We start from the raw sequence: 22739 nt of genomic DNA on the forward strand, positions 1-22739 counted from the left end.
TTGTGCATGTGTGTGTGGGGGGGCAGTTGCCAGTTTTATCATTTGTATAAATTCATGTAACCACACCATAATCAAGAAGCAATCTTTGTTGCATTACCACAAAGATCTTACCCCTGCTACTCTTTTATAAGTGAGACACACACACCCTTATTCCACCATCCCTAACCCCGGCAACCACTAATCTATTCTCCATCTCTCTAATGTTGTCATTTTGATAATGTTATAAAAATGGATAGATATGTCACCTTAGTGATTGGCTTTTTTTCACTCAGTATAATTCCCCTGAGATCCATCCAAGTTGTTGCATGTATCAATAGTTTGTTTCTTAAGTGAGCTCTACGCCCAATGTGGGGCTTGAACTCATGACCTTGAGATCAAGAGTCACAAGCTCCACCAACTGAGCCAGCCAGGCACCCTGAGTTTCTTTCTTTTATTGCTAAGTAGTATTCCATGATCTGGATGGGTCATAATTCAACCATTTGCTCATTGAAGGATATTTAAGTTGTTCCCCTATTACGAAGAAAGCAGCCGTGAACATTTGTGTACGTGCTTTTGTGTGGACATGTTTTCATTTTTCTGGGATAAATGCCCAGGAGTGCTGGGTCATTTAGTAAGTAAGTTTAGTTTTATAGGAAACTGCCAGGCTGTTGCCATGGTGAAGCTGAGCAAAGAGGCCAAGCAGGGGCTGCATAGCTCTTCAAGGGTAGCCAATTTGCCACCCACTGGAGTGTTATTCCTCTCATGATTTACCTGCAATTTAAGGGGGGTGCAAATCCTGGAATGCCTGAACCAATCATGTTGAGCTTTCTTAAGGGATAAGGAACTATATTGGTCATCTGGGTTTGGAAGCAATTAATGGACAGAAATAACATGGAAGGTATGTGCTGTGACTGAGATAAAAAGATGGGACACTATTTAGATGATCATCAGTTGAATGGCACAGGACTCTTCACAGATGCATCTGTGGCAGAGTGGAACCTCTATTTACTTATGATAGATTGTGTCAAAATAAATGTTAAAAAAAAAACAAAACTTGCCAAACTGTATTCCAGAGTGGCTGTATGAGAGCAATGTATGAGAAATCCAATGTCCCTGCATCCTTACCAGAATTTGATATTGTCACTATTTATTATTTTTTTTACAGGTGTGTAATGATCTTATTGTAGTTGAATTTGCATTTCCCTAATAGCTTATGATGTTGAACAAATGAAATATCCTCTTTGTTCAATGTGTCCTTTCATGTCTTTTGCCCATGTTCTAATTGGATTGTCTTGAGTTTTAAAAGTTCTTTATATATCTGACATGAGTCATTTTTCAGATATGTTACTTGTAAATTAAGCATTTAATTTCTGGTCAAGTCCAATTTATCATTCCCCCCCCCCCTTTCATGTATTGCTTTTGGTGTCATGTCTAAGATCTCTTCACCAAGCCCTAGGTCGTAGTGAAGATTTTCACTTGTTTTCTTCTAAAAGTTTTCTAGCTTTGTTTTACCTTTAAATCAATCATCCATTTTCAGTTCATTTTTGTGTTGTGACTTAAGGCAAGATTCTTTTTTACTTTTTATGGATGTTCAGCTATTCCAGTAGTATTTGTTGAAAAGACTATCCTTCGTTGAATGCTCAAAAATTAGTTGGTCATACTTGTACAGGGTCTGTTCCAGGGATCTTTATTCTGTCCCATTGATCTACTTGTTTATCCCTCTACCATGTTGTTTTAATGTGGCTCTTCAGTAACTCTTCAAATCAGGTAGAGTGATTCTTCTCACTTTATTCTTGTTTTTTCAAGGTTGTCTTTGCTACTTATTTCTTTGCCTTTTCATATGCATGTTGAGGTAAGAATGTCTATCTCAAAACAAACTGCCAGAATTTTGATAGGAATTGCATTAAACTCACAGGTTAATATGGGAAGAAATAGTATCCTTCCTACTGCCAAGTCTTCTAATCCAAGAACATGACATGTTTCTCTATTTATGTAGATCTTTGATTTCTTTCATCTAGTGTTTTGTAATTTTCAACATATAAATCTCATAACACGTTTTGTTAGATGTATATGTTTCATATCTCTTGAGTGATTATATAGTACCATTGTGTTTCAAATTTTGATTTTCATGTGTTCACTGCTACTATGTAGAATATAATTTTTGTATATTCATCTTGTAATCTATGACTTGATGAATTCATTTCTAGTTTTTTTGTATATTCCTTGGGATTTTTAAAATCTCCATGAGATCTTGATAATTTATAGGTTGTCAAATCTCCAAACAGGGACAATTTTCTTTTCAATCTGTAGGCTTAATATTATTTCCTTTTTCTTGCCATATCTCAGTGTGCTGGCTAGGACTTTCTGTATGATGTTGAATACAAGTAGTGAAGAGTGGATAACCTTGCCTAGTCCTGACCTCAAGGGGGAAGCACCTAGTCTTTCACACCATTACATATGGTTAGCTGTTGGGTTTTTTGTAGATGCTATTTATCCCATTGAAGTTACCCTCTATTTCTAGCTTGCTGAGTTGTTGTTGTTTGTTTTTTTTTTTTTATCATAACTGTTGAATTTTGGTGTATTTTTTTGTTTTGATTTTTTTTGCATCAACTGGTAAGTTCATGTTTTTATTTTTTCCCCCACAGGTTTTTTGAAATATTGAAAAAAGTCTAGCAACTTCCCTAGACTTCAGACTAGGGCCCTGGGAACTCAGTTGCTATTGCTACCACTGGTCTAGTCCAGCACTTCCCAGTGTACTCCAGCAAATGCAACCTGAACATTGCCCGTAGCCAAACAAGCTAAATGTAGGAAGTACTGCTCATAGGAAGTACTTCCTGGAAGCTTATAACACATCAGCATAGCCAAGGCTCAGAGAAGCCCTGCAATATAGGCTCCTGTTACCCTTTAGTGTGGAATTTCCCAAACTTATTTAACCACAGAGCCCTTCTTAACCAACCCCCCGGCCACACACACACACACTCCCATAGCACATTTTCTGAAATGGACATAGGGAACCACTGAATTGATTGTCCCTTATTTTGCAGATGATCCAGAACCCGAAAGGAAAGTGACCTGACCAAGGCTACAGATAGTGGCATCACACAGATACCAGATCCTGGGTCTCCTGACCCCAGCCCACTGTTCCTGCTCCAGACCATGTTGCTTTGACATGCTAACAAGTCAGCTGATAACCCTGCAGCACCATACACCATCATGGGTAAGAGGAATGCAACTGCATTACCAACCTGGTCTCTTGGGTGGTTCTCAAGCCCCTTGTCCCCACTGAGCCTGAGGATGAGGGACTCAAGTCCATGTAGTCCGAGTAGGGCCTGTGGGTGGGAGAGTATGTAACGCAAGCCAGGCCAATCATGCTGTTGTAGCTCCCTGAGACGGTAGCGAATGGCTCAGGGATGCACTCATAATTCAAGTTGCGTCTAATGACTCCATCCCAGAAATCCCATTAGAATTTTTTGGGGAAAATGGTTTTCCCCTGGAATTACGCTAAACTAGAAGAAATGGAGCTAGAGCTACCAAGAACTACCACACAGAAACAGCTCCTTCAAAACAAACTTGTAAAATGAGGGGAGGTCTTGGTTCCTTATACTATGCCTGAGCCCGATTCAGTCATGCTTGAGGCAGAACCTACCTCCAAAATTTAAATGACAGACCAACAAGTGCCTTAACCAGTTAGATGGAATTCTGCCACTTGTCAACAGAATCCTGCCTAATTTGAGTGTGAAGCAGATGGCCCACAATGTCATCACTAACCTGGCTTGGCAGACCTTCTTGATCAGGAGGTACCCCCAAGGTGCCACAGCACAGAACAGTCTTTTCTGCCCACCTTATCCCTATCCCCTACCCACTCTCAGACCGACATTATTACCCCCACTTCCCACCAAAAGAACACAGGTAGCCAAAGGCAGCTTGGGCAATACTTGATATACATCATACATTTATTAGTGAATATCCCTCTGAAATCAGCAACAATATTAAAAAAAATAATGATTGCACTACTTGGTCAAGCAGAACTAGCAACTTTCATTTTAAAAAAAGTACAAATCTGTTAAAAATTTCAATCAGTATACACATATATATAATACAACATACTAGTTATGTTAAATGCTACAAACCAATGTGAATCCAATGGAATGGAAAAAACCACACATTTAAGCTTTAAGAACCATTTTTTTCTCTATATATTAGCATTTTCTCAAATACATACATGGGAAAAATGAGGTAACTGTAAAATGTGCAAGGAACAGGGCCCCCCCAATTACATATATTTTTATATATATGTATATATATATATATGTATATATATATATATATAAAACCTTTCTAACACAGAACACAGGTGCTGGGCCCAGCCAGGGCTGGGGGATGGTGCCCACTGTCATGCCTAGGCCAGAAGTTGGTAAATAAAAGAGTAAACAATGACAAGCCCCCACCACAGGAAATCATTGGTAACATGGCATCTATAGCAAGGTCGGCAAATCACAAACATCCTAAATAATTGTTTATAAATCTTTTTTTAATGATTTTTTTTTTTAATGTTGTGTTCCCCCCCCATAGCTGCTCGTTGGAATCATTGCTGCAGCCGACACACAATCCGAGAGCCTGTTTCCGCCTGCCCCAGGAACCTTAAGGATTCTGAAAACCTTTTGTTGGGGTGGGAAAGGGAGGGGGGGTTTGGAGAGGGTGGTTCTCTGTGTAAAACACGTGGGGTTTCAACACTGCTATAAATATAGAAACGTCACCTGGAGTTATATACAGTAAGACTTTGGGTTCTCCACGGGGGTGGGGCCAGGCTGATGGGGCCCCATGGCAGGCTGAGGGGACGCAGGGAGCCAGGGCCGCTGCGGGGAGAACGAGGGTGGTTGGAGCATCCCTGAGGCAGCAGGCGCCAGGGGCTGCCTGCTAGGATGTGCCGGCCCCACACGCGGTTCGTTCAGGGGCAGCAACCCCAGCTAGGGGTAGGACAGGAAAGGAACGGGACCAGGGAGGGAGAAGGTGGGAGCTCAGCCAGACCCTACAGGGGGCCTCCTCCAGACCTTGGAGGGCAGGGCTCAGGCTGGGAGGGGGCCCCTGGAGGTGGGATCCACGCCCTCCCTGGTCCCTGTCCTCCTGGGACTTCCAAGGAGGAGACTCGCCCAGTCAGATGGGAGATGGGCCCTGGCTGGAGGGAGAAATGCCCTGAAAAGCGTACGGTCCCGGTAGGCTCTGGGGACGTGTGCAGTACAGTGCATGGCAGTTATCAGCTGAGCACAGACCACCCCCCAACCCCACCCGTGACCGCCAGCCGCCCAGCCCAGCCCCAGCCGCACGCATGCAAGCAGACCAGGCGGCACCACCAGACCATTCCCGGCCCCCTGGGCACTTGGTCCTGGTTGGTCCCTGTATCCCCCCATTAAACCAAAAGAAAATAAATTGTTTAAAAATCCACACCCCCAAATCCTACACGCGATTTTGGGCCAAATGAATAAATAAAAACTGCTCCTCACGTTCATGCAAAACAACAGAGAGGGGAGATTGGGCATGGGTCTGGCCCCCATCAATGCCAGGGAGGAGTGGCCATGAGGAACACAGGAGGTCACTCTCCCCTGCATGGCCCAGGCCCCCTCAAGATACATGCCACCTCAGCTCAGAGCCTGTCTCCCACCTGCTCAGGAGGCTGGCTCTGATGCCCTCCAGCCTGGGGGTGGGGCTGGAATGTTGTGACTGGGGTGACAGTCCTTGAGGGAGCCAGACCCACCCCTCACAGCAGCCTGCGTGGGGCTGGCTGCCTGAATCTGTCTGGGGTCAAGGCAGGAGGACCCAGGCCTGGGGCGCTCAGGAAATGGCCTCATGCCACCATCTGTCCACACACCTGTCAATGCCACCCAGTCAGATGGCACACCATTTCAGTGCAAGAGACCAGGCAACCCAGGATGGAGCTCCCTTTGCCCACCCTGGGGCTGAGGATCTCCCCCAGCTGCACTGGGGTGGGGGATGGACTCCTGGCTCCCAGGGCTGGCAGGTAAAGGAGACGGACTTGAGGGCAAACAGGAGGGAGACTGAGTTAGAGACACTCAGGCAGCTCCGTGGTGGGCAGACTGGCAGGCATATCGGGGTAGGAGTCTTTGGAGCTTGGCAAATGCAGGGGCTTATTGCAGGGGCTTCTCTCGGGGCTGACCCTGGCACCAGCTCTGGAGATGCAGGCGGGAATGACGGGGCAGGCCTGAGCCACTCCCTCCCCGTCCTCCCCAGGTCCCCCCAACCCGAGCTTCCAGAGCTTCGGGCAGGGTTATCCTGGGCAGCTGTGGGCCTCACTCAGCCTCCCTGGGCACCTCGGAGGCGTCGGCCCGGCAAATGGGACACGTCCGGTTGGCCTGGGGGAGCAGGCACACATCAGGCTCCACTCTTGCCTGTCCCCCACCTCAGCTGGGTCTATTCTACTTCTGGGACTTGACCCCTGAACAGAGCCTCAACTTCTGGGTGATGACAAGGATAAGGGGGGAAACCCTCCAAGGTCCACCCACCTCCCTCACCACATGAGGAATACCCAGGATCTGGCCTGGGCTGCGTTACCTTTAACCACTTATCGACACACTTGGTGTGGAACTCGTGGTTGCAGGGGAGGACTCGGAGCAGCTGCCGTGCCTCGAAGTCACTGAAGCAAACAACACATCTAGAAGGAGGGCACTGAGTGTTACTTCCACACTAACAGCAGAGGGAGTCTCACTACATAGCACAAAGTCCCCTGGAGGAAGGGGTCCCCCTGGAGGAGACAGGGGCACAGTACTCACAGTGTCTGCTCTGACTGATGGCTGTCTGGGTTAAAGCGGTACGATGGGAGCTGCTCGATGTCCGCTTTGGTGAGGCCTCGGGGCTTCGCATCTCCTAGCCGCTCTGCCAGATTCAGGAGGGCCTGGATACAGACAGGAGGGTAGGGTCATTAGTGCTCAAGGCCAGAGGTCCCCCAAGCTCCTACCTCCCAGGACAGTGCTCCACGGGACCTCATAGTTCTCCATCTCCACATCATCCACGTCGAGATCCAGGCTGATGGTGGGCCCCATTGCTGTTGGTGACATTGGCAGCATCGAGCTAGGGGAGACAGGTGTGGGGGACCCAGGGTCAAGGTCAGTAGGTGTAGGGGGTGCAGAGCTGCTCCCGACTCCCTCCGTGAAACAAAGCCCAGAGCTCTGCACCATTCACACCAGGGCTCCAGTGTTTGTCCCAGGACATTATAGGAGAGCAAGGAACCCAGCTGGTGGGTGCTGAGAGTATGTGTGGTTTGGTGGGAATGCCAGATGGCTTCAGAGGTCCTGGGTACCTCCTAGGGCTATGTTTGGGTCCAACAACTGGAGGCCCCAGGAGACCAGAGCACCAGGGCTCTGGGGCAGATGTGCTGGTACTTACAGGAAGTAGGGCAGGAAGCTGGGGTAATACGGTGGCGGGGGTGGCGGTGGGGGTGGCGGGGGCAGCGGCTGTTGCAGGCGGTATCTCTGGGTGCTCAGTCTCCGAGGCATCATGTGGGAATATGGCTGTGAGAGGGGTGCCAGGTGCAGATCAGACCAGTGGGCCTGTCTCCTGATCGCCCTAGAGTCTGGGTGGGGGTGCTACTTACCACACCAAAGGACAGCTCCTGGTGCAGTGGATCATGGGGCAGGTAGTGCAGGGGCATAGATGGGGACAGGGCTGGGCCTGGGGCAGAGGTGGAGTAGGTAAAGCTCCCCAGGGGATGCTGGTCCCCCCGAAGGTCCACATCATTGTCAAGCCGCTGCAGGGGCTGGAAGAGGCAAGGGTGGGTCAGCCAGAGTCAGCAACAAGGGAAGCCCCGCCCCCCCATACCATGCCCTATAGCATCAAACCCATCGCCCAGACTCACCATACGTGGATGCTGGGCCTGCAGCGATACAAACTGCCCAAGAGGTGCCATGTGGGCAGGCTGGGGGTGTGGAGCTGGCGGTGGGGGGTGCAGGATGTAGTGGTCACTGGAGATGAGGTGGGGGTAGGCCTGATAGGGCACAGGGAGCTGCTGCATGGTACACGCCTGGATCAGCTGCCAAGAGAGGGGGCGTGGGGGGTGTACTGTAGAGTGTTCTTCTAGGCTCTGGGTTGGGGCTATGCTTGTGCTGAGAACCAGGAGCAATTCCATTCATTGAGAGGTCCCCACAGAAGCCCTATGGACCATCCCATCCCTGCTAGAGGCCACTTAGGACACTACACTCTTAAGGCCCTTAGTTAACAATTCCAAACCAAAAGGCAGGTACTGGGGTGCAGGAAGGTCCCTAAACCCCAGGTGCTAACTGTACATGAGCACACACATGCTTTTCTGAACAGTGTTGGGGCCTGGAACTGGGCAGATGCTCTGATAGCCTTGATGGCTATCATAAACTTGGCTTGCTTCTACTGCTGGCCTGTGTCTGAGGCTTTCAGGTAGTAGTGGGGAAGGAGGTGAAAGCACTCACTCACCGGGGGTGGGAGGCAGCAGAGGGGGTAGTGCTGCCCGCTGAACATCACGGAGCATGCTGGGAGCTGCTGGGCACTGCAGCCAGGGATGTGTTGGCCTGTAGGCAAGGGGAAGCCTTGGGTCGTCACTGTGGTGACTGTGTAGGACAGAGGGACGGGTCCCTGGTGCACCTGTGGGTGGACAGAAAACCCAAGAACTGTAGGGAGGAAACCTGGCCATGCTGCTGCCCCTAAATGAGAAAACCCTGCTGGACCAGCTCCCTTCCCTTCTCTAGTGGGGTCCTACCTAGGTACAGACCTGGCTGTCCCCCTGCCCCAAGCCCTAAAGGGCAGAGAGAACCCTCTGGGAAGCCTGGGAGGGGCTTCCAGCTCAACCACTCATCCACTGTGTAGTCCCAAAGGCGGCCCTTTCCTTCTCTGGGCCTTGATTTACCAGCCTGTAAAACAGGGCTAATAATGCCTCACTGAACATGCAATGAGTTAAGGAAAGTGCAATCAGGGCTCCACTATCTCTGGTCCTCAGACAGGTTTGCTAGAGACTGGTGGGGAGGGGCCCGCAGGGTGGGGAAACAGGTGAAGGGTGTTCTGCCTACCTGCTCGTGGAGATCAACCATGAACGGGCTCTGTTGAGAGGCTGGGTGCAGCATTCGGGGGCTCCTGCCGGCAGGAGCCGAGGCTCGGTGCTCCTCTACAGGGAGGTGTGGTCGGGACGGTGGCTGCTGGGAGGGTAAGTGCTCATCCTGGGCAGGCAGGCTGGCCAGGGGGCCCTGGCGGCTGGGGCTGCACCACAGAGAGGAGGCCCCAGTAGGACTGAGGGGAGCCACTCATTCAGAGAGCATGGAGAGAAGCCAAGGTCACTACCCACTGGGGAAGGAAGAAAGCTCAGGGCCCTATGCCCCACCCTCCCAGCCCCTATTCCCCAACCCAAGCTGACAGCCTCAGCACCAGGGGCTCTAGGCTCTGCAGGACTAGGAGGTTCCTTCCTACCTTCCCCGGAGCTGGCCCGGGGTACTGCTGGGTCCTACAGAGAATTGCCGCTGACCCACAGGGGCAGAGGGTGGCCACCTAGTCACTGCCAGAGCCCATGGTCGCATCAGGGGTGGCACAGGGGTAGAGGGGCTGGGCCAGGGCTCACAACCCTAGGAGGCAAACAGATAAACAAACTGAGGCACAAAGAAGTCCAGTCACTTGCCCCATTAGGGACTGCAGAGACAGAATCAAATCTCAGGAGTCCAATTCCAGGGGCCACAGATGCCCATCACACCCTGTGCTCCACGTGTAGTGTGTACTCTGTCTGGGTCTGGCCTTCTTGGCACTGGGGTTTAGGGATGACAGATCAGGGACACGGAGCCCAGGCCTCAGTTTCCTGCTCCATGAAATGGGGTCAAGTTCCCATTCAGAGTTGTGGTGAGTTCAGAGGGCTGGCCAGCATGGTTCCCTCACACTAGGGTTCCCAGGGCACCTTGTCCTGGTGTGGAGGTCTACAACTTCAATCTCCAGGAAGCTGGGGTTCCTGGGAGGGCACTCCAGCTTCCTCCCTTCTACTGGGGTGGCTTGGGGTCAATTCCAATCAGGCTTTCTCTTTCCAGTATTGCCAGGTAAGAGGTTCTGACCTGGTTCCTGCCCTCAGGAGCTCCAAATTCAAGTTTTCTATCTTTCCATAACCAGCTCCCGCAGTGTCTACCCACATGTGACTTTATTTACTCTTTAAGGAAGGCACTGTCAGCTCCATTTCAAGAAAGAGAAGACTGAGGCTCACAGAGAGGAAGAGACTTGTCCAAGTGTTCAAAGCTGGGAGGTGAGCTGGCCACAAGCCTCTCACTGCACCCTGCTGCCAGCAGGGAGGGGTCCAGCCCAAGGGCTTCACAGGAGGTGATGAAGGAAGTGGCCACTGGTGGATGGGTGGGTCTGGCATACAGCAAGCCCTTGCTCTGGGGGCATAACACAGCCCTCGAGTGGAGGTGGGGCTTGCTGAGAAAAAAGGGGAACTGAGAACCTAAAGGAGGAAGTTGGGAGGGAAAGGGGTGGGGCAGGTCTCCTCTCTGGTAGGAGTTGGGGGTCCAAGTGGGATAAGCTGCAGGGCCACAATTTATTTACTCCAGACACTGGGATGAGGCCCTGGCAGAGAGAATGCTGGAACCTATCAGGCCCTGCAAAGCCGAAGGTTGCATCAAATAGGACCAGCCCTTTGCTGTTCCTGCCACAGGAAGGCCCCCTCTAGCCACCCCTTCTCCATCTGACAAAACTCCTATGCATCTCTGATACCCAGGGTTGTGGTGAGTTCTCTGATACCCAGCTTTCAGTGTTGCCTCCCTGCTGACAGCCTGGGAGCCAGTGTACCAACACAACACCCTCAACATTTTGTTTTTTCCTGCCAACAGTGGCAAGAACATTTCCTCTGTGCTAAGCTTTACAAGCCTGGGCCCTAAATTGCAAAAAACCAGCCTGCAGAGGAAGCTCTTCACTTGCTAGGGCAGCGCCTGGCCAAGGCCACAGCCAGGAAGTGTTAAGAGCTGTAATTCACACTTCTCCCATCTAACTTGAGTTCTGGCACTTGGCAGAAAGGCAGGCAGGGCCCAGTGACCAGCTTGTGTTCAGCACTGATCTGGGAAATGTACACTAGAAAGCCAATCACACAGGTCCAAGGCCACAGTCTACCAACAATGAAGTTGGTGCCCATGATTAAAAATTGGGAGATTACAGGGGTGCCTGGGTGGCTCAGTCGGTTAAGTGTCCAACTTTGGCTGAAGTCATGATCTCACAGTTAGTGAGTTCGAGCCCCATGTTGGGCTTTGTGCTGACAGATCAGAGCCTGGAGCCTGCTTTGGATTCTGTGTCTCCCTCTTTCTCTGCCCCTCCCCACCCCTCAAAAATAAACATTAAAAATTTTTTTTCAATTGGGAGATTATATAAAAATCTGGCCTTCCCTGAAAGGAAAAAAAAAAAAAAAAAGAGACAATCTGGTTCCATTAGGCCCTCATTTCTGCTTGGCGCCCTCACTCAGAGCATGCATGAGCTTTCCCCCCAGGCCACCCCAGGCCCATTCCCTACCTGCCCACCATAGGTAACTAGGTTTGTAACCCCTGGTGTGGGCCAAGGGCACAGCCTTACACACACAGCCTTCCTGATTCTTGCTGACAATCCAGCCTAGCAAACAAAGGCCAAGAGAGACTCAGAGTAAACCCCCCAAATATCTGAAACAATAAACTCCTAGGCTACTCCAGACCTTCTGGATCAGAATCTTTGGAGGCTGGGGAACAAGGACACCTAGATTTTCTACCAAATTCACAAGCAGTTTCTACAACACAGCCAGGTTTGGGAACCTGTGCTCTAATGGACCTCAGAGATCCTGGGAGCCCACAGTCCTATTGATGAGGAATATTAACAATAATAACTATGACACCTCGCATGTGTCATCTTGAGTCCTCATAGCAACCCTCATAAGGACACTGAGGCTCAGAGAGGTGAGGTCCAAGGCCTGTCAGCCAGAGTTGTGAGTGCACTGGGACATGATCCAGGCAGTGGCTTCAATGGTTCCTCTTGTGCCAGGCTGCCCTGGTGAGCTCTGGGGGCTGTGGATGCCACAGAGGCCCAGGTACATGGGAATCTTCTCTGTGGCCAGCCCCTTCAAAAACACCCATGTGAGTGGCAAGGAGCTGAGAAACCAGATCAGCAGACAGAAGGGCCTCCAGCTGTAGATGATGGTGCCAAAGGTGAAAGCATCAACCCTTGCATTCTTACACATGATACCCCAACTTCTGGCCAGAGTCTTGGACACATCGCTTCCCCTCTCTGAGCCTCAGCTCCTTCGCCTATAAAATAGGAACAGCCCAATAACCACTTCCCAATGGACTGGCAAGGACTGCTCAAGGGCAGAGGTGATTTGCAAAGCTCAGGTGTGAATGATCACTATCAGAAATTAAGATAGGCTGACCTCCTAGCTGACTCTGGCTCACAAGCAAAAATGAGATGCCACTTCAAGCGCTCTAAGTGCTAGCTGGGAAATGTGCCTCCCTAGGGGAAAACTCCAGCTGGCAAGTGAGGGGCACCTGGTTCTTGGAAGTCCTACCAAGAACACAAGTTGTACAGAGGGGACACACCCACTTCACAGTTGAGGAAACTGAGACATGGAGAAAGGAAGTAACTTACTCTAGCTCACAAAGCCAGAGAAACAGAACTAGTCTTGCCTGGCTAGCCCTCTAGTCCCCCAACTCCTGACTCTCTCATTAGCATCAGTATCCCCAATAACCACCTTATCCCAAGTCTCTTTTTCCAGTCCCTAAAGGGGATCTCAAGAGTTTTCTGTTTCAGGCACCCATGACTAACACTATTGTGGTGACGCAAGTGAGGCCCAGAGATGGAGCTATCAACTTGCTCAAGGTCAAACAGCAAGGGTGGCCAGGTAACCACCCTCATCAATTCCTCTGCCTTTCCACAGTCCTGTGCTGTGCTCTCTTAAGGTCTGGGCAAATGGGTCTTGAGGGTCCCATCCCTAAATCCAATCTTGCCAGGAAACAGGAACCACACTTTGCATCCACCCCTCTCCCCCAGGAGGTAGCCAAATCCCTACTTCCAGGCCCCAAACAGCCATCCCAATCCTAGTCTAGGGAGCCCCAGCCAAGTCATTTGCCCCTGGGTGATGTTTGCAGGAACAAGGGCTGTTTTGCTGTTAAGCAAAGCCAGCCTCTGAGAGCACGAGTAGACTCAGGCAGGATGAGAAGCCGCCTCCACCCTAAGGGGCAGGCTAGGCCACCACTGCCTGGTGGGCAAGCAGAGCTCCCCAACATGTGCTGCCTGGAGGTAGCTGAGGGCAGGACCATCAGGCTCCTGGCTAGGAGTCCTTGGCCAGCCCAGGTTCCCTAGATGACCTTGATCAAGGAAATCTCTCTGCTTCCATGAGCCTCAGTTGTCACAGCTGTGAAATGGGGGTGGAAATCTCCCCTTCTTAGAATGCCCAAATAAAGCCTGAAGAAACAAGACGCAAGAAACCAGGTGGTCACATTAGCGGGCAGGGGAAACCAGTGTTCTGAGGGGCCGGCCCCTCCTCAACGCGAACTCGATGCGGGTTGCGGGGCTCTGGGGAGCTTACTCAGCCTCCCTTACCCGGGGATAGTGGGGCCCGAGATGTAGACACCCGCCCGAAGAGGGGTCTCCCACGTCCTCCTCTCACTCCTTTGTGCCGTGCTCGGAAGGGCATGGGGGGGCGGGAGGCCAGACTGCGGCGTTGGGGCCAGCGCGCTGTGACTTTAAGAGGCGAGAATCCCGGACCATGTGCTCGGCGTGAGACAAAAGCAACAACAAAGGAAGTGGCGGTGGCAGGGGGAGGGGGCGGCTCCTTCCTCTCCAACCGCAACACTCAGTCTCCGGAGAAGGGAGACTCGACCTGGCCTTGGGAGGTTGCGGGAGGGGGAGGTGGTGGTGGTAATCCTCCTTGATTCTAGAGGTCTCGCCGTCCCCCTCCGGACCGCCCGTGATTAACCCCTGCAGAGCCAGCTACACCACAGCCCCCAGCCCCAGGGAAGAGAGGAAGGAGTTCCAGGGATGCGGAAATAGGGAGTTGGGGCTCTGGCCCCTACTCACCTTCGGCCGCCAGGCCACACGTTGGCTCCTTTGTTCCCGATCTAGGACGGCCAAGCTGGGCAGGGGGGAGGGGGGCTGCCTGGACCCTTTAAGAGCCCCCGCCCTGCGGAACAATGTGCTCCCCTCCCCACCCCCCGGTCCGGGGGCAGTACAGCTCCTTCGGGGGCCCTTTCTTTGTTGTCGGTCCGCCGGCGTCTGCCTCGCGAGGCCCACGCGCGGTCTGCCTCCCTCAGCCCAGGCCCTCCGGGAGCGGGAGGCGGCGCAGGACGCAGCCGGGTTTGCGCAGCTGCGGGCCGCTGGCCCTTTAAGAACTGTCCGCGGCGGCAGCGGAATGTAACAAACCCCACATTTGATTCACAACATTCGAAGCGGCGGGGTCGCGCGCCGGGCGGGAGGGGGGCTCGCGGGGGCGCGCCGTGAGGTTCCGGCAAACAGTAGCCGGCTGCTGCCCGCGGCAGCCCCGCCAAGAGCTCCGCCCCGTGGGTGCCATGAGAGCCAATCACTTGCGGCGACTCGGCACGTGATTAATAGGACGCCATCTTGAGGGCAGATTTTCTTTAAAACCTCCTTCTTGCCCCCACCTTCGCACTTAAAGTGACCGCAGTCACCACAGGCAAGGGGCGGGGCCACATGGCCTGAGCTAAAGATGGGAGACCCCGGGTTGGGCAAGGCCAACCGGCTGCAACTCGAACTTGATATGCAAACTCGCGAACCATTCGCGCCTCTGAGGCTCAGTTTCCCTGCCGGAGAAATGAGTCCCGCTAGGAGAGCCGCAGCCCGGACTTACTGTGTCATGGTCTTCTCTTCCGGGACAGGGCGCCGCCTGAGACACTGACGTGCAATGGGACTGACCTTCGACGGGGCAGGAGCGGCCTCTTAAGCCAGCCCGAGTAGGTTAGGAAGGCTCTAACAGCCTTGGGTCGGCAACCTCCCCGGAGATGACGTCAGCCCCAAGAGCTACCGCGCCGCGATGACATCATGGCCTGGCCGCCCTACATCTCCTTGTTTATACTACGCGGCAGCTTTAAAAAGCTGGGAGGGCCTGGATTGCCCAATGGACCAATAGCGGGCAGCCCAGGCAAACGAACTAACGCCTGTGAGGCAGGGCGATTGGTCCTGCTTGCGCTGACGTCACAGAGACATTTAACCGCCCCACCCCCAGCGTGGCCCGGGAAAGGGGCGGGGAACAGTTTGAAGCTTGAGCCGCAGTTGTCGGGAGCTCTGGGTGCTTTCAGCGCGTGGCTATGAGAGCTTAGTCTCCCCAGCGGAGGGCTTTAACGGTATTGGGGAACTAAGCCCAGTGGAGTCTTCAGTTTTCCACTGTACTTCTCCCAGCAGCGATGAGACGGAGGGATGACTACGACATTTTACAGAGGAGTAAAGAGAATCAAGGCGGGGGTGGGGGGGGGGGCGTCACTCACCCCAGGTCACACAGCTAGGAAGTGTGGCTGAACAGATATTTTAATTAAAACCAAAACCGAGCTTCGTTCTCCTTTGCCTAATAATACTGGGGCAGACATTATACAAAGTAGGGTATTGCCTCCACATCGATTATTTAAGAATAAAAATCAGTAATACTCTATCCCAGAGCTGGGCACAGGCCGAAAAGAATGATGTGTGCAATAAACAATAACTGGACTCTTCTGCATGGGGCTGCACTGACATAGGGCCACCTGCAAGACAGCCCTAAACAACATGCCAGTGCAAAACGTTAATATTTGTTAAACCTTTGTGTTGGCCTACTGGAGGTGTGGTGGTGTCATTTTCTATGCTTCTTTGGTGTACTTCATAATCCCAAATTTAAAAATAAAAATTGAAAGCAATTTCCTGAACAGAATGTAACAGTATGTATCAATTTTTCTGAAATTGGATATATATGATATCTCCATAGAATATTTTTGGAAGGATATACAGGAACTAACAACTGTCCTCAGGGAAAACTGGAAGAGAGTATGGGGTCAGGAGGACAGACTTTTTATTGTATATGCTTGTGTACATTTGCCCTTTTTAAAAAACCCTGTACAATTTGGGGAGGACGATGGGTGAAATAGGGTATGGGGGTTAAAGAGTGCACTCTTCATGATGAAAAAATAACAATAAAGAAAAAAACATGTACAATATAGCCTATAGAAAATCGTGAAGAAAATTACTGTAAAGGTATGTTTTAAATCTTGTAAAGCATTAAAACAGGGGCGCCTGGGTGGCTCAGTTGGTTAAGCGTCTGACTTCAGCTCAGGTTACGATCTCACAGTCCGAGTTCGAGCCCCACATCAGGCTCTGTGCTGACAGCTCAGAGCCTGGAACCTGCTTCAAATTCTGTCTTCCTCTCTGTCTGCCCCTCCCCTGCTCACATTCTCTCTCTCTGTCACTCTCTCTCAAAAATAAACATTAACAACTTAAAAAACATACTTTAAAAAAAGGCATTAAAACATCAGTTCCCTTAAAGTCAGAAAATCTCCCTTCAGGAAAGGTATCCAATGGAAACAATCCAGAAGGAGGTTTGGGGAACAGAGATGCTTATCCAAGTGTTGTTTAGACCAGCAACAATCTGTTACAGCACTGTGGATGTGCAGCCAGCAACGCAACGAAGATGGTACCCAGGGGTGGTTTGCAGATGTCTAAGCACAGGAGATCAAGTTCATGATGCAGTACTATAGATGTTACCTGCCAAACTCTATCCATCAGTTAAAACTAGGCGTGCTTGATAATGAATGGGAAAGTACACGGTGATACCTTTCTCTAACCCACTTCCTTATCATCAACTCTCCCTTCTCCTATATCCCTCCCAACCTTTTATTTTTCTATGTAAAAGCAACTAGAAAATCTTTCCCTCACTGGAAGATGCTACATTGTTAAAACCACCCTCCTGCTTGCCTCTGTAGGGACAGAACCTGCAATGGCTCCCTGCTGCCTGCCTTTTGGGCTACAATTAACAAACTTCCCCCACCCTTTCAGGCTCACCTCTCCCCAGTCCTTCTCCCACAACCATGATGGTGCACCCGCTGACCTTCCCTGCCTGAGATACCCTCCCTCTTCCTTTCTATCAGTCTATTCTTCTTCTCTGTCCTCGGGGCTCTGTTCTCATCCCACCTCTTACAGGAAGCTCTGGGGTCTCCATTTTGTACTGAACTCCCTCATCTCTGAACTCAGGCCTAGACCTACCCTAACCTCCACTTCATACCATTTAATTCGCACACAGCCCTGTCAGTCATTTTGCTGCATGTCTCCATAATCCCCTCTGGTCTAAGGGGATCCAGAATTTTTAAATGCACTACCATCCAGTCTTCATTGGAAGGCCTTATTTTATGGGTGAGGATCCGAGGCCTAAGGAGTGAAATGATTTGCCCAAGGCCACACTGAGACCAGTGAGGCCACTCCACCCTGAGAGAGCATTCACCCACAATCAAGTCATGTACTTTAAAGCTACTAAACCTCTGACTATACAATTCTACTTAAAACATCATCACCCTTTACCTCTGGCAAAATCCTGCTCAACCTTTGAAGTTCAGCTCAAAGACTGCCTCCTCGGAACCCCCCTGACCTGTCTTCCGGCAGTCAGCTGCTTTGGCTTCCTTATTACACAGCAAGACTGCTACCACATTGCATCATGACAGCATTAGCTGTCTCCATGGGGCTGCTCCCCCACCCCAGCAGGGGCTGGCTCACACTGGGTGGTGGATGCCCAAGGAAGGGGCTCTGGGCTTGACTCTTACTCTGATGCTACAGGGCCAGGAAAACCCTGCCCTGTCTTCTCTCATGATGACCCTCTTACTCCCCTGAGAGGCCCTCAGCAAATCCTCACAGCCCCTCAGGGATCCCCCACGGCCAGAGGCCAGTAACACATCTCCTCCTGATCTGAAATACCTTCCCGGGCACATGCAGAATCACTCTGGAGGAAGTGGGAAGGAGGCTCAATTTTACCAGATTTTCCAGAGAAGCCACGAGTCTGTTTTCCTGTGAAATCTCCCCTCAGGTTAACCCCCAGGTCCTCTGCTCTGGAATCCCAATGTGGTGATGTGGCCTGCACACCTGTGTGCCTCATTCTCATCACTCCACCCAACTCCACCCCTGCCCGCTTGAAGACAGGTTGTATTTTCATCTCACAGCTGAGGAAAGTGGCTCAGGAAGTGCCTCTCCTTGCCTCAGATCTGGGGAAGTGTGGCCCAGTGGGCTCCAGAAGCCACAGGTGGGAGTGGCTCACTCTTGACCCAAGCATCTGCAGTGAGGTTCTGTGGAGAAATTAGAGTTCTAGGGTCCCCTGCACAGTCTAAGCAAGTCCCATCCTAGTCATCTTTTCACTGGTCCTCCCAATGACCTAAGAGCTAGGTGCCAGCGTTTTGCAGATGAGGAAATGGGTGAGGGGATATGCCTCAGCCATCAAGGGGCAAACCTGCGATCACATTCTAATCTCACACCAGAACCAATACAAATGCCAAAGCAGAGTCTGGAAAGGTTGCTCAACAGTCAAAAGCACAGATGTCCAAAGGCAAGAGTAGACCATGGAGGCTCAAAGGTGGATGAGCAGCAGAGGATTCAAATCCTAGTGCCTCCTAGTGCCTAGTGTAACACTGGATGTTACTTTCCAGCTTCCACCCCCAAGCCTCCTCTTGAGATGCGAGGGATTCCACTTTGGCAGGAAGAAGTGGGGAGGGACACCCCCCCCCCCCCGCCAGCCAAGAGCTTGGACAGCTGGCTGCTTCCATTCCTCCCTCAGGGTCAGAAAGCACCCCACTCCTTTCTTCTAGGACCCCTCAAATCCTCCTCCAGACACAGGGCCCAATAGCCTTCCCAGGTGGAGTTTGCAGAACACAGAGATTGAGGGATCACCCAGGGACACACAGCACAGCCTGGTAGAGCCAGCTCAGGATGCAGACCTCCTAGCTACCACAGAGCATCAGAGATCTGAGCCCAGAGCCTCACAACCCAGGGTGGGGACTGATGGGCTCCCTGCCAAGTCCTCTCTGCTCAGGTCATGCCCGAACACATCGCCCTCGCATCTGAGCTCCAAGCTTTGGCTCCCCTAAAAAGAAGTGTTTGTGGACATGGGGGGAGGATGGGGTGTCTGTAAAGGTATTCCTGGATCTGGGGCTCTGGCTTTGACTCGGATCAGTTATTTGGCTTCTCTCCACCTCAGTCTTACCTGTAAAATCAGAACAATGACCCTAGTGACAGATGACATTTACTGAGCACTTAGTGTGCACCACTGTTATTCATCTACTATAGGCTACTGAGGAGGACAGGCATACACTGATGGTTAAATACCTGTGAAGCCAGCCTCTCTGGGCTTGGAACATGGCTCTGCCTCTTATTAGGTCCTCGGGCTTGAGGAAGTCACCACCTCTTTGAGGCTCCGTTTGGCCAGGTGTAAAACGGAGGTGAGAGCACCTCCGTGAATCAATAGTGGCTCTATGTGTGCATCTTCGCGGTACCCGCCCAACTTTCTGAGTCCGAGTCTGCACTTGAATGTGTGAGCTTTGTGGGTATGGTGTTGGAAAGGGCTCACCTTTCTGACTCCTTTCCCTCTGCACTTCTGGTCACTGTGACTTCCAGGGTCTGCAGAGGTGGGAGCAGGTAGTATCACATCGTCCAGAGATGAAAACCGGAGGCTGTAGGAGTGCGGACGCCTGGCAAACCCAGGGAGAGGAGTCCAACCGAATTCCCCATTTTCCCTCCATCTTATTATTTCTCCCCTACTGAGAGGGCCAGCTTCCTACCCCCATCCTGCCCACACTGCCGCCCCGAAGCCCCCACCCCACCAGCTCGATTCGAGTTTAGTGATCCTCAGGCAGCGGAAGCTGTGTGACCCTGGGCAAGACACAGACCCTCTCTGGACCCCTCGGCGTTCTGACATCCTGAAAGCTGTAACAACGGCGCTGGGTTTGCAGTGGTCGGTTCCCCGGACACGCAGCCGCTCTAGGGCTGGGCTAGGGAAGCTCTGGCTCCCCAGCGGCTGGCCCAAGGAGCGCTGGTAAAATGTTTGGGACCGACGTTACAAAACCAAAGGACTGCTGCACCCCCTCAGCTCTCGTCCCCTACTGCCAGTGCCCCCGCTGAAGCCGGAACCCGCCGGTGATGGTGGTGGGATGGGTCGAGAGGCGATCGGGTCACGTGCGGGGCGCAGGGCACGCTGGGACTTGTAGTTCCCAGGGGGTCCCCAAACTAGGACACTTGGACCTAGCGGGCGGACTGATGAGCGGAGCAGCTCTGGCTCCGGGTCCCGGGGTAGCGAGCTCCGGCCCTGCAGGTGCAGGCAGAGGCCACGCTGGAAGTCCCTGCGCTACTCTGTCAGCCCGCGGCCGCCCCCTATCACTCCGTCCTCGCTGGCCTCGCCCCTGGGGCGCTTGGCGCAGGGTCCGGGCCAGGCGTTACCTGGGCCGCGGCTGGGCTCCACCCCAACCCGGCGGCCGGCGAGTCGCTCCCCGTTGCAGCCCGGGGTCCCGGTCCCGCGGCGGCCCGAGAGCCGCCTGCCGCGCCCCCCCCCCCCCCCCGCCCCCCCCGGGGGCCCGGGCCCGGGGGGGCCCCCCCCCCCGCCGGCCGCCCCCCCCCCCCCCCCCGGCCCCGCGCAGTGGAACCGTCTGCGGATCTCACCCCCAAGGGCGCGCGCGCGGGGCCTACGGCGGCTCCGCAGCTTCACCCCCGCTCCCGCGCGTGTATGAAACTACCTGGACTGCACCAAGCGCGCGGGAGCGGAGGGGGGAGGGGGCGGGGCGTCTCTAGGCCCCGCTCCTCGGCGTCCGGCGGCAAAGGGCGTGCAAGGGCGAAGCGCCCAAAGCCTGGCATCCCAGCCTCCCCCTTACTGCCCGAGTGACCTTGGATGAGTGACAGACTCTGTCTCCTCGTCTGTGAAATGGGGAAGATAACACGACAACGTGGCCGTTCAAAGAACCTTCGCTTCCGCCTCGGATTGAGGGGGGCAGGGTCGGTATACAAAGAGTAAAGACTGGGGTCAGCAGATCTTGGTTTCCCGCTTTGGGCCATTCTCTGAGCCTATTTTCTCGTCTTCGAACTGGGAGCGTTGATACCTCTTTTGGGACATTAGGAGACTCCACTGACCACAGGATGCATATGCCCATCTCTGCAGCCAGCCTGGTGCAGAGCGTGGCCGCTACCTGCTCAGGCCCAGCATTCCCCGGTCCCAGGAGCCCATCCTTGTCGTCCCGCATCACATCCGTGGCTGTTTCAGACTGGCGAGAACTACAACTCTCAGCTTGCCCCTCCCCACGCTGGGTCGTGCCTGTGGTTGTAGTCCCTGCAGACATCAGAGGCTGCCCCACTGGGGGCCCTCTTATCTCGGCCCAGGTCTCGGCTCCTCTGCCTGCTGCCTGGAGGCCTACGTAATTTTTTAAGCTTCCACTTGTTACCATGTGCGAAGCAGCATTCTAAGTGCTTAACGTGAATTAACTTGGTTATTCCTTAAAGTCTAACAACTCAGTGAGGGGAAAATATTATCCCTTTTTTTTTTCAATTAAACATTTTTTATAGATTTGGAAACAGAGGCATTAGTGAGGGGAAGAGATTTTACTAGGCGGTCCAAGATCTCTACTAAGCCCTGACACCTAGAGCCTGCTTTCTGCCTTACTCTGGTTCATCCTTCAACAAACATGTTTCTCCCTTCTCCTTGCCCTTGCCTTCTTCAGAACTGCATCTAAATTAAGGCCTAATTTAGAGTATATTTTACAGATGTACAGTAAAATGCACAAATCTTATGTGTATAGCTTACAGTAACTGAATTTTTCTTAAATATATACCTCTGTATAACTAAAACCCTGATCAAGATCTAGAACGTTTTCATCACTCCAGAAAGTTCCCTCTTGCCCCCTCCACATCATTTCCCTCCGTACATAACTATTCATCTGTCACTATAGATTAGTTATGTGTGTTTAGAACTTTAGGCTAATGGAATGACTGGCTCTGTAAATGCCACCCCCTTTTAGAGGTTAAAGTATTTTTGAGGTCCTATGTATTAGTAGTCTGATCCTTCCCCACCCGCCAGCTTTATTGAAATATATGTGACATTGTGTAAGTTCAAGGTGTACAATATGATGATCTGATACATGTATAAATTGCAAAATGTTACCATAGTAACCTTAGTCGACACATCCTTCACCTCACATAATTACAGTTTTGTTGTTGTTAGGATGAGAAATTTAAAGCTCTACTCTCGGGGCGCCTGGGTGGCGCAGTCGGTTGAGCGTCCGACTTCAGCCAGGTCACGATCTCGCGGTCCGTGAGTTCGAGCCCCGCGTCAGGCTCGGGGCTGATGGCTCAGAGCCTGGAGCCTGTTTCCGATTCTGTGTCTCCCTCTCTCTGCCCCTCCCCCGTTCATGCTCTGTCTCTCTCTGTCCCAAGAAATAAATAAACGTTGAAAAAAAAAATTAAAAAAAAAAAAAAAAAGCTCTACTCTCATAGCAGCTTTCAAGGATAAGATACAGTATTGTCAACTGTAGTCACCATGCTATACATTAGATCCCAGAACTTATCTTTTAAAAAATTTTTTTAATGTTTACTTATTTAAAAAGAATTTTTTAAAAATATATTTATTTATTTTTGAGAGACAGAGTGAGACAAAGTGAGAGTGGGGGAGGGGCAGAGAGAGAGGGAGACACAGGATTGGAAACAGGCTCCAGGCTCTGAGCTGTCAGCACAGAGCCCGACGCGGGGCTTGAACCCATAGACCTTGAGATCATGACCTGAGCCGAAGTCGGACGCCCAACCGACTGAGCCACCCA

The 22739-nt window shown here is 51.9% G+C and overlaps 1 protein-coding gene and 1 pseudogene across 16 annotated transcripts; one reads left to right on the top strand and one right to left on the bottom strand.

The window, feature by feature from the left end:
- The first annotated feature begins 386 nt into the window (after positions 1-386).
- On the top strand, positions 387-3295 carry LOC121011468 (mitochondrial import receptor subunit TOM7 homolog; annotated as a pseudogene).
- Positions 3296-3903: 608 nt separating this feature from the next.
- On the bottom strand, positions 3904-20399 carry RNF44 (ring finger protein 44). 16 transcript variants are annotated; one of them, XM_040445786.1, is made up of 12 exons: positions 20380-20399; positions 19514-19634; positions 9418-9569; positions 9024-9240; positions 8434-8601; positions 7847-8020; positions 7586-7747; positions 7378-7502; positions 6975-7062; positions 6765-6886; positions 6547-6646; positions 4743-4835 (listed from the first exon to the last, which is right to left on the bottom strand). In XM_040445786.1, the coding sequence occupies exons 3-12, from the start codon at positions 9522-9524 to the stop codon at positions 4743-4745; spliced, it is 1356 nt and encodes a 451-aa protein (XP_040301720.1). In that variant the 5' UTR covers positions 9525-9569; positions 19514-19634; positions 20380-20399. The 16 variants fall into 16 exon arrangements, with proteins under 16 accessions (XP_040301600.1, XP_040301579.1, XP_040301590.1 ...); XM_040445666.1 differs by lacking the exon at positions 20380-20399 and having other exon boundaries at positions 3904-4835; positions 9024-9210; XM_040445645.1 differs by lacking the exon at positions 20380-20399 and having other exon boundaries at positions 3904-4835.
- Between the last annotated feature and the right edge of the window lie 2340 nt (positions 20400-22739).

Source organism: Herpailurus yagouaroundi, unplaced genomic scaffold (assembly GCF_014898765.1).
Source record: "Herpailurus yagouaroundi ecotype Mexico unplaced genomic scaffold, PumYag 29, whole genome shotgun sequence".
Classification (NCBI taxonomy): Eukaryota; Metazoa; Chordata; class Mammalia; order Carnivora; family Felidae; genus Herpailurus; species Herpailurus yagouaroundi.

Coding starts and splice junctions, on each gene's coding strand:
- RNF44 (XM_040445645.1), bottom strand. CDS start 9,524: ATGCGACCATGGGCTCTGGCAGTGACTAGGTGGCCACCCTCTGCCCCT. Junction 9,241..9,417: donor CCGGGCCAGCTCCGGGGAAG/GTAGGAAGGAAC, acceptor GGCTCCCCTCAG/TCCTACTGGGGCCTCCTCTC. Junction 7,063..7,377: donor AGCTTCCTGCCCTACTTCCT/GTAAGTACCAGC, acceptor TGTCTCCCCTAG/CTCGATGCTGCCAATGTCAC.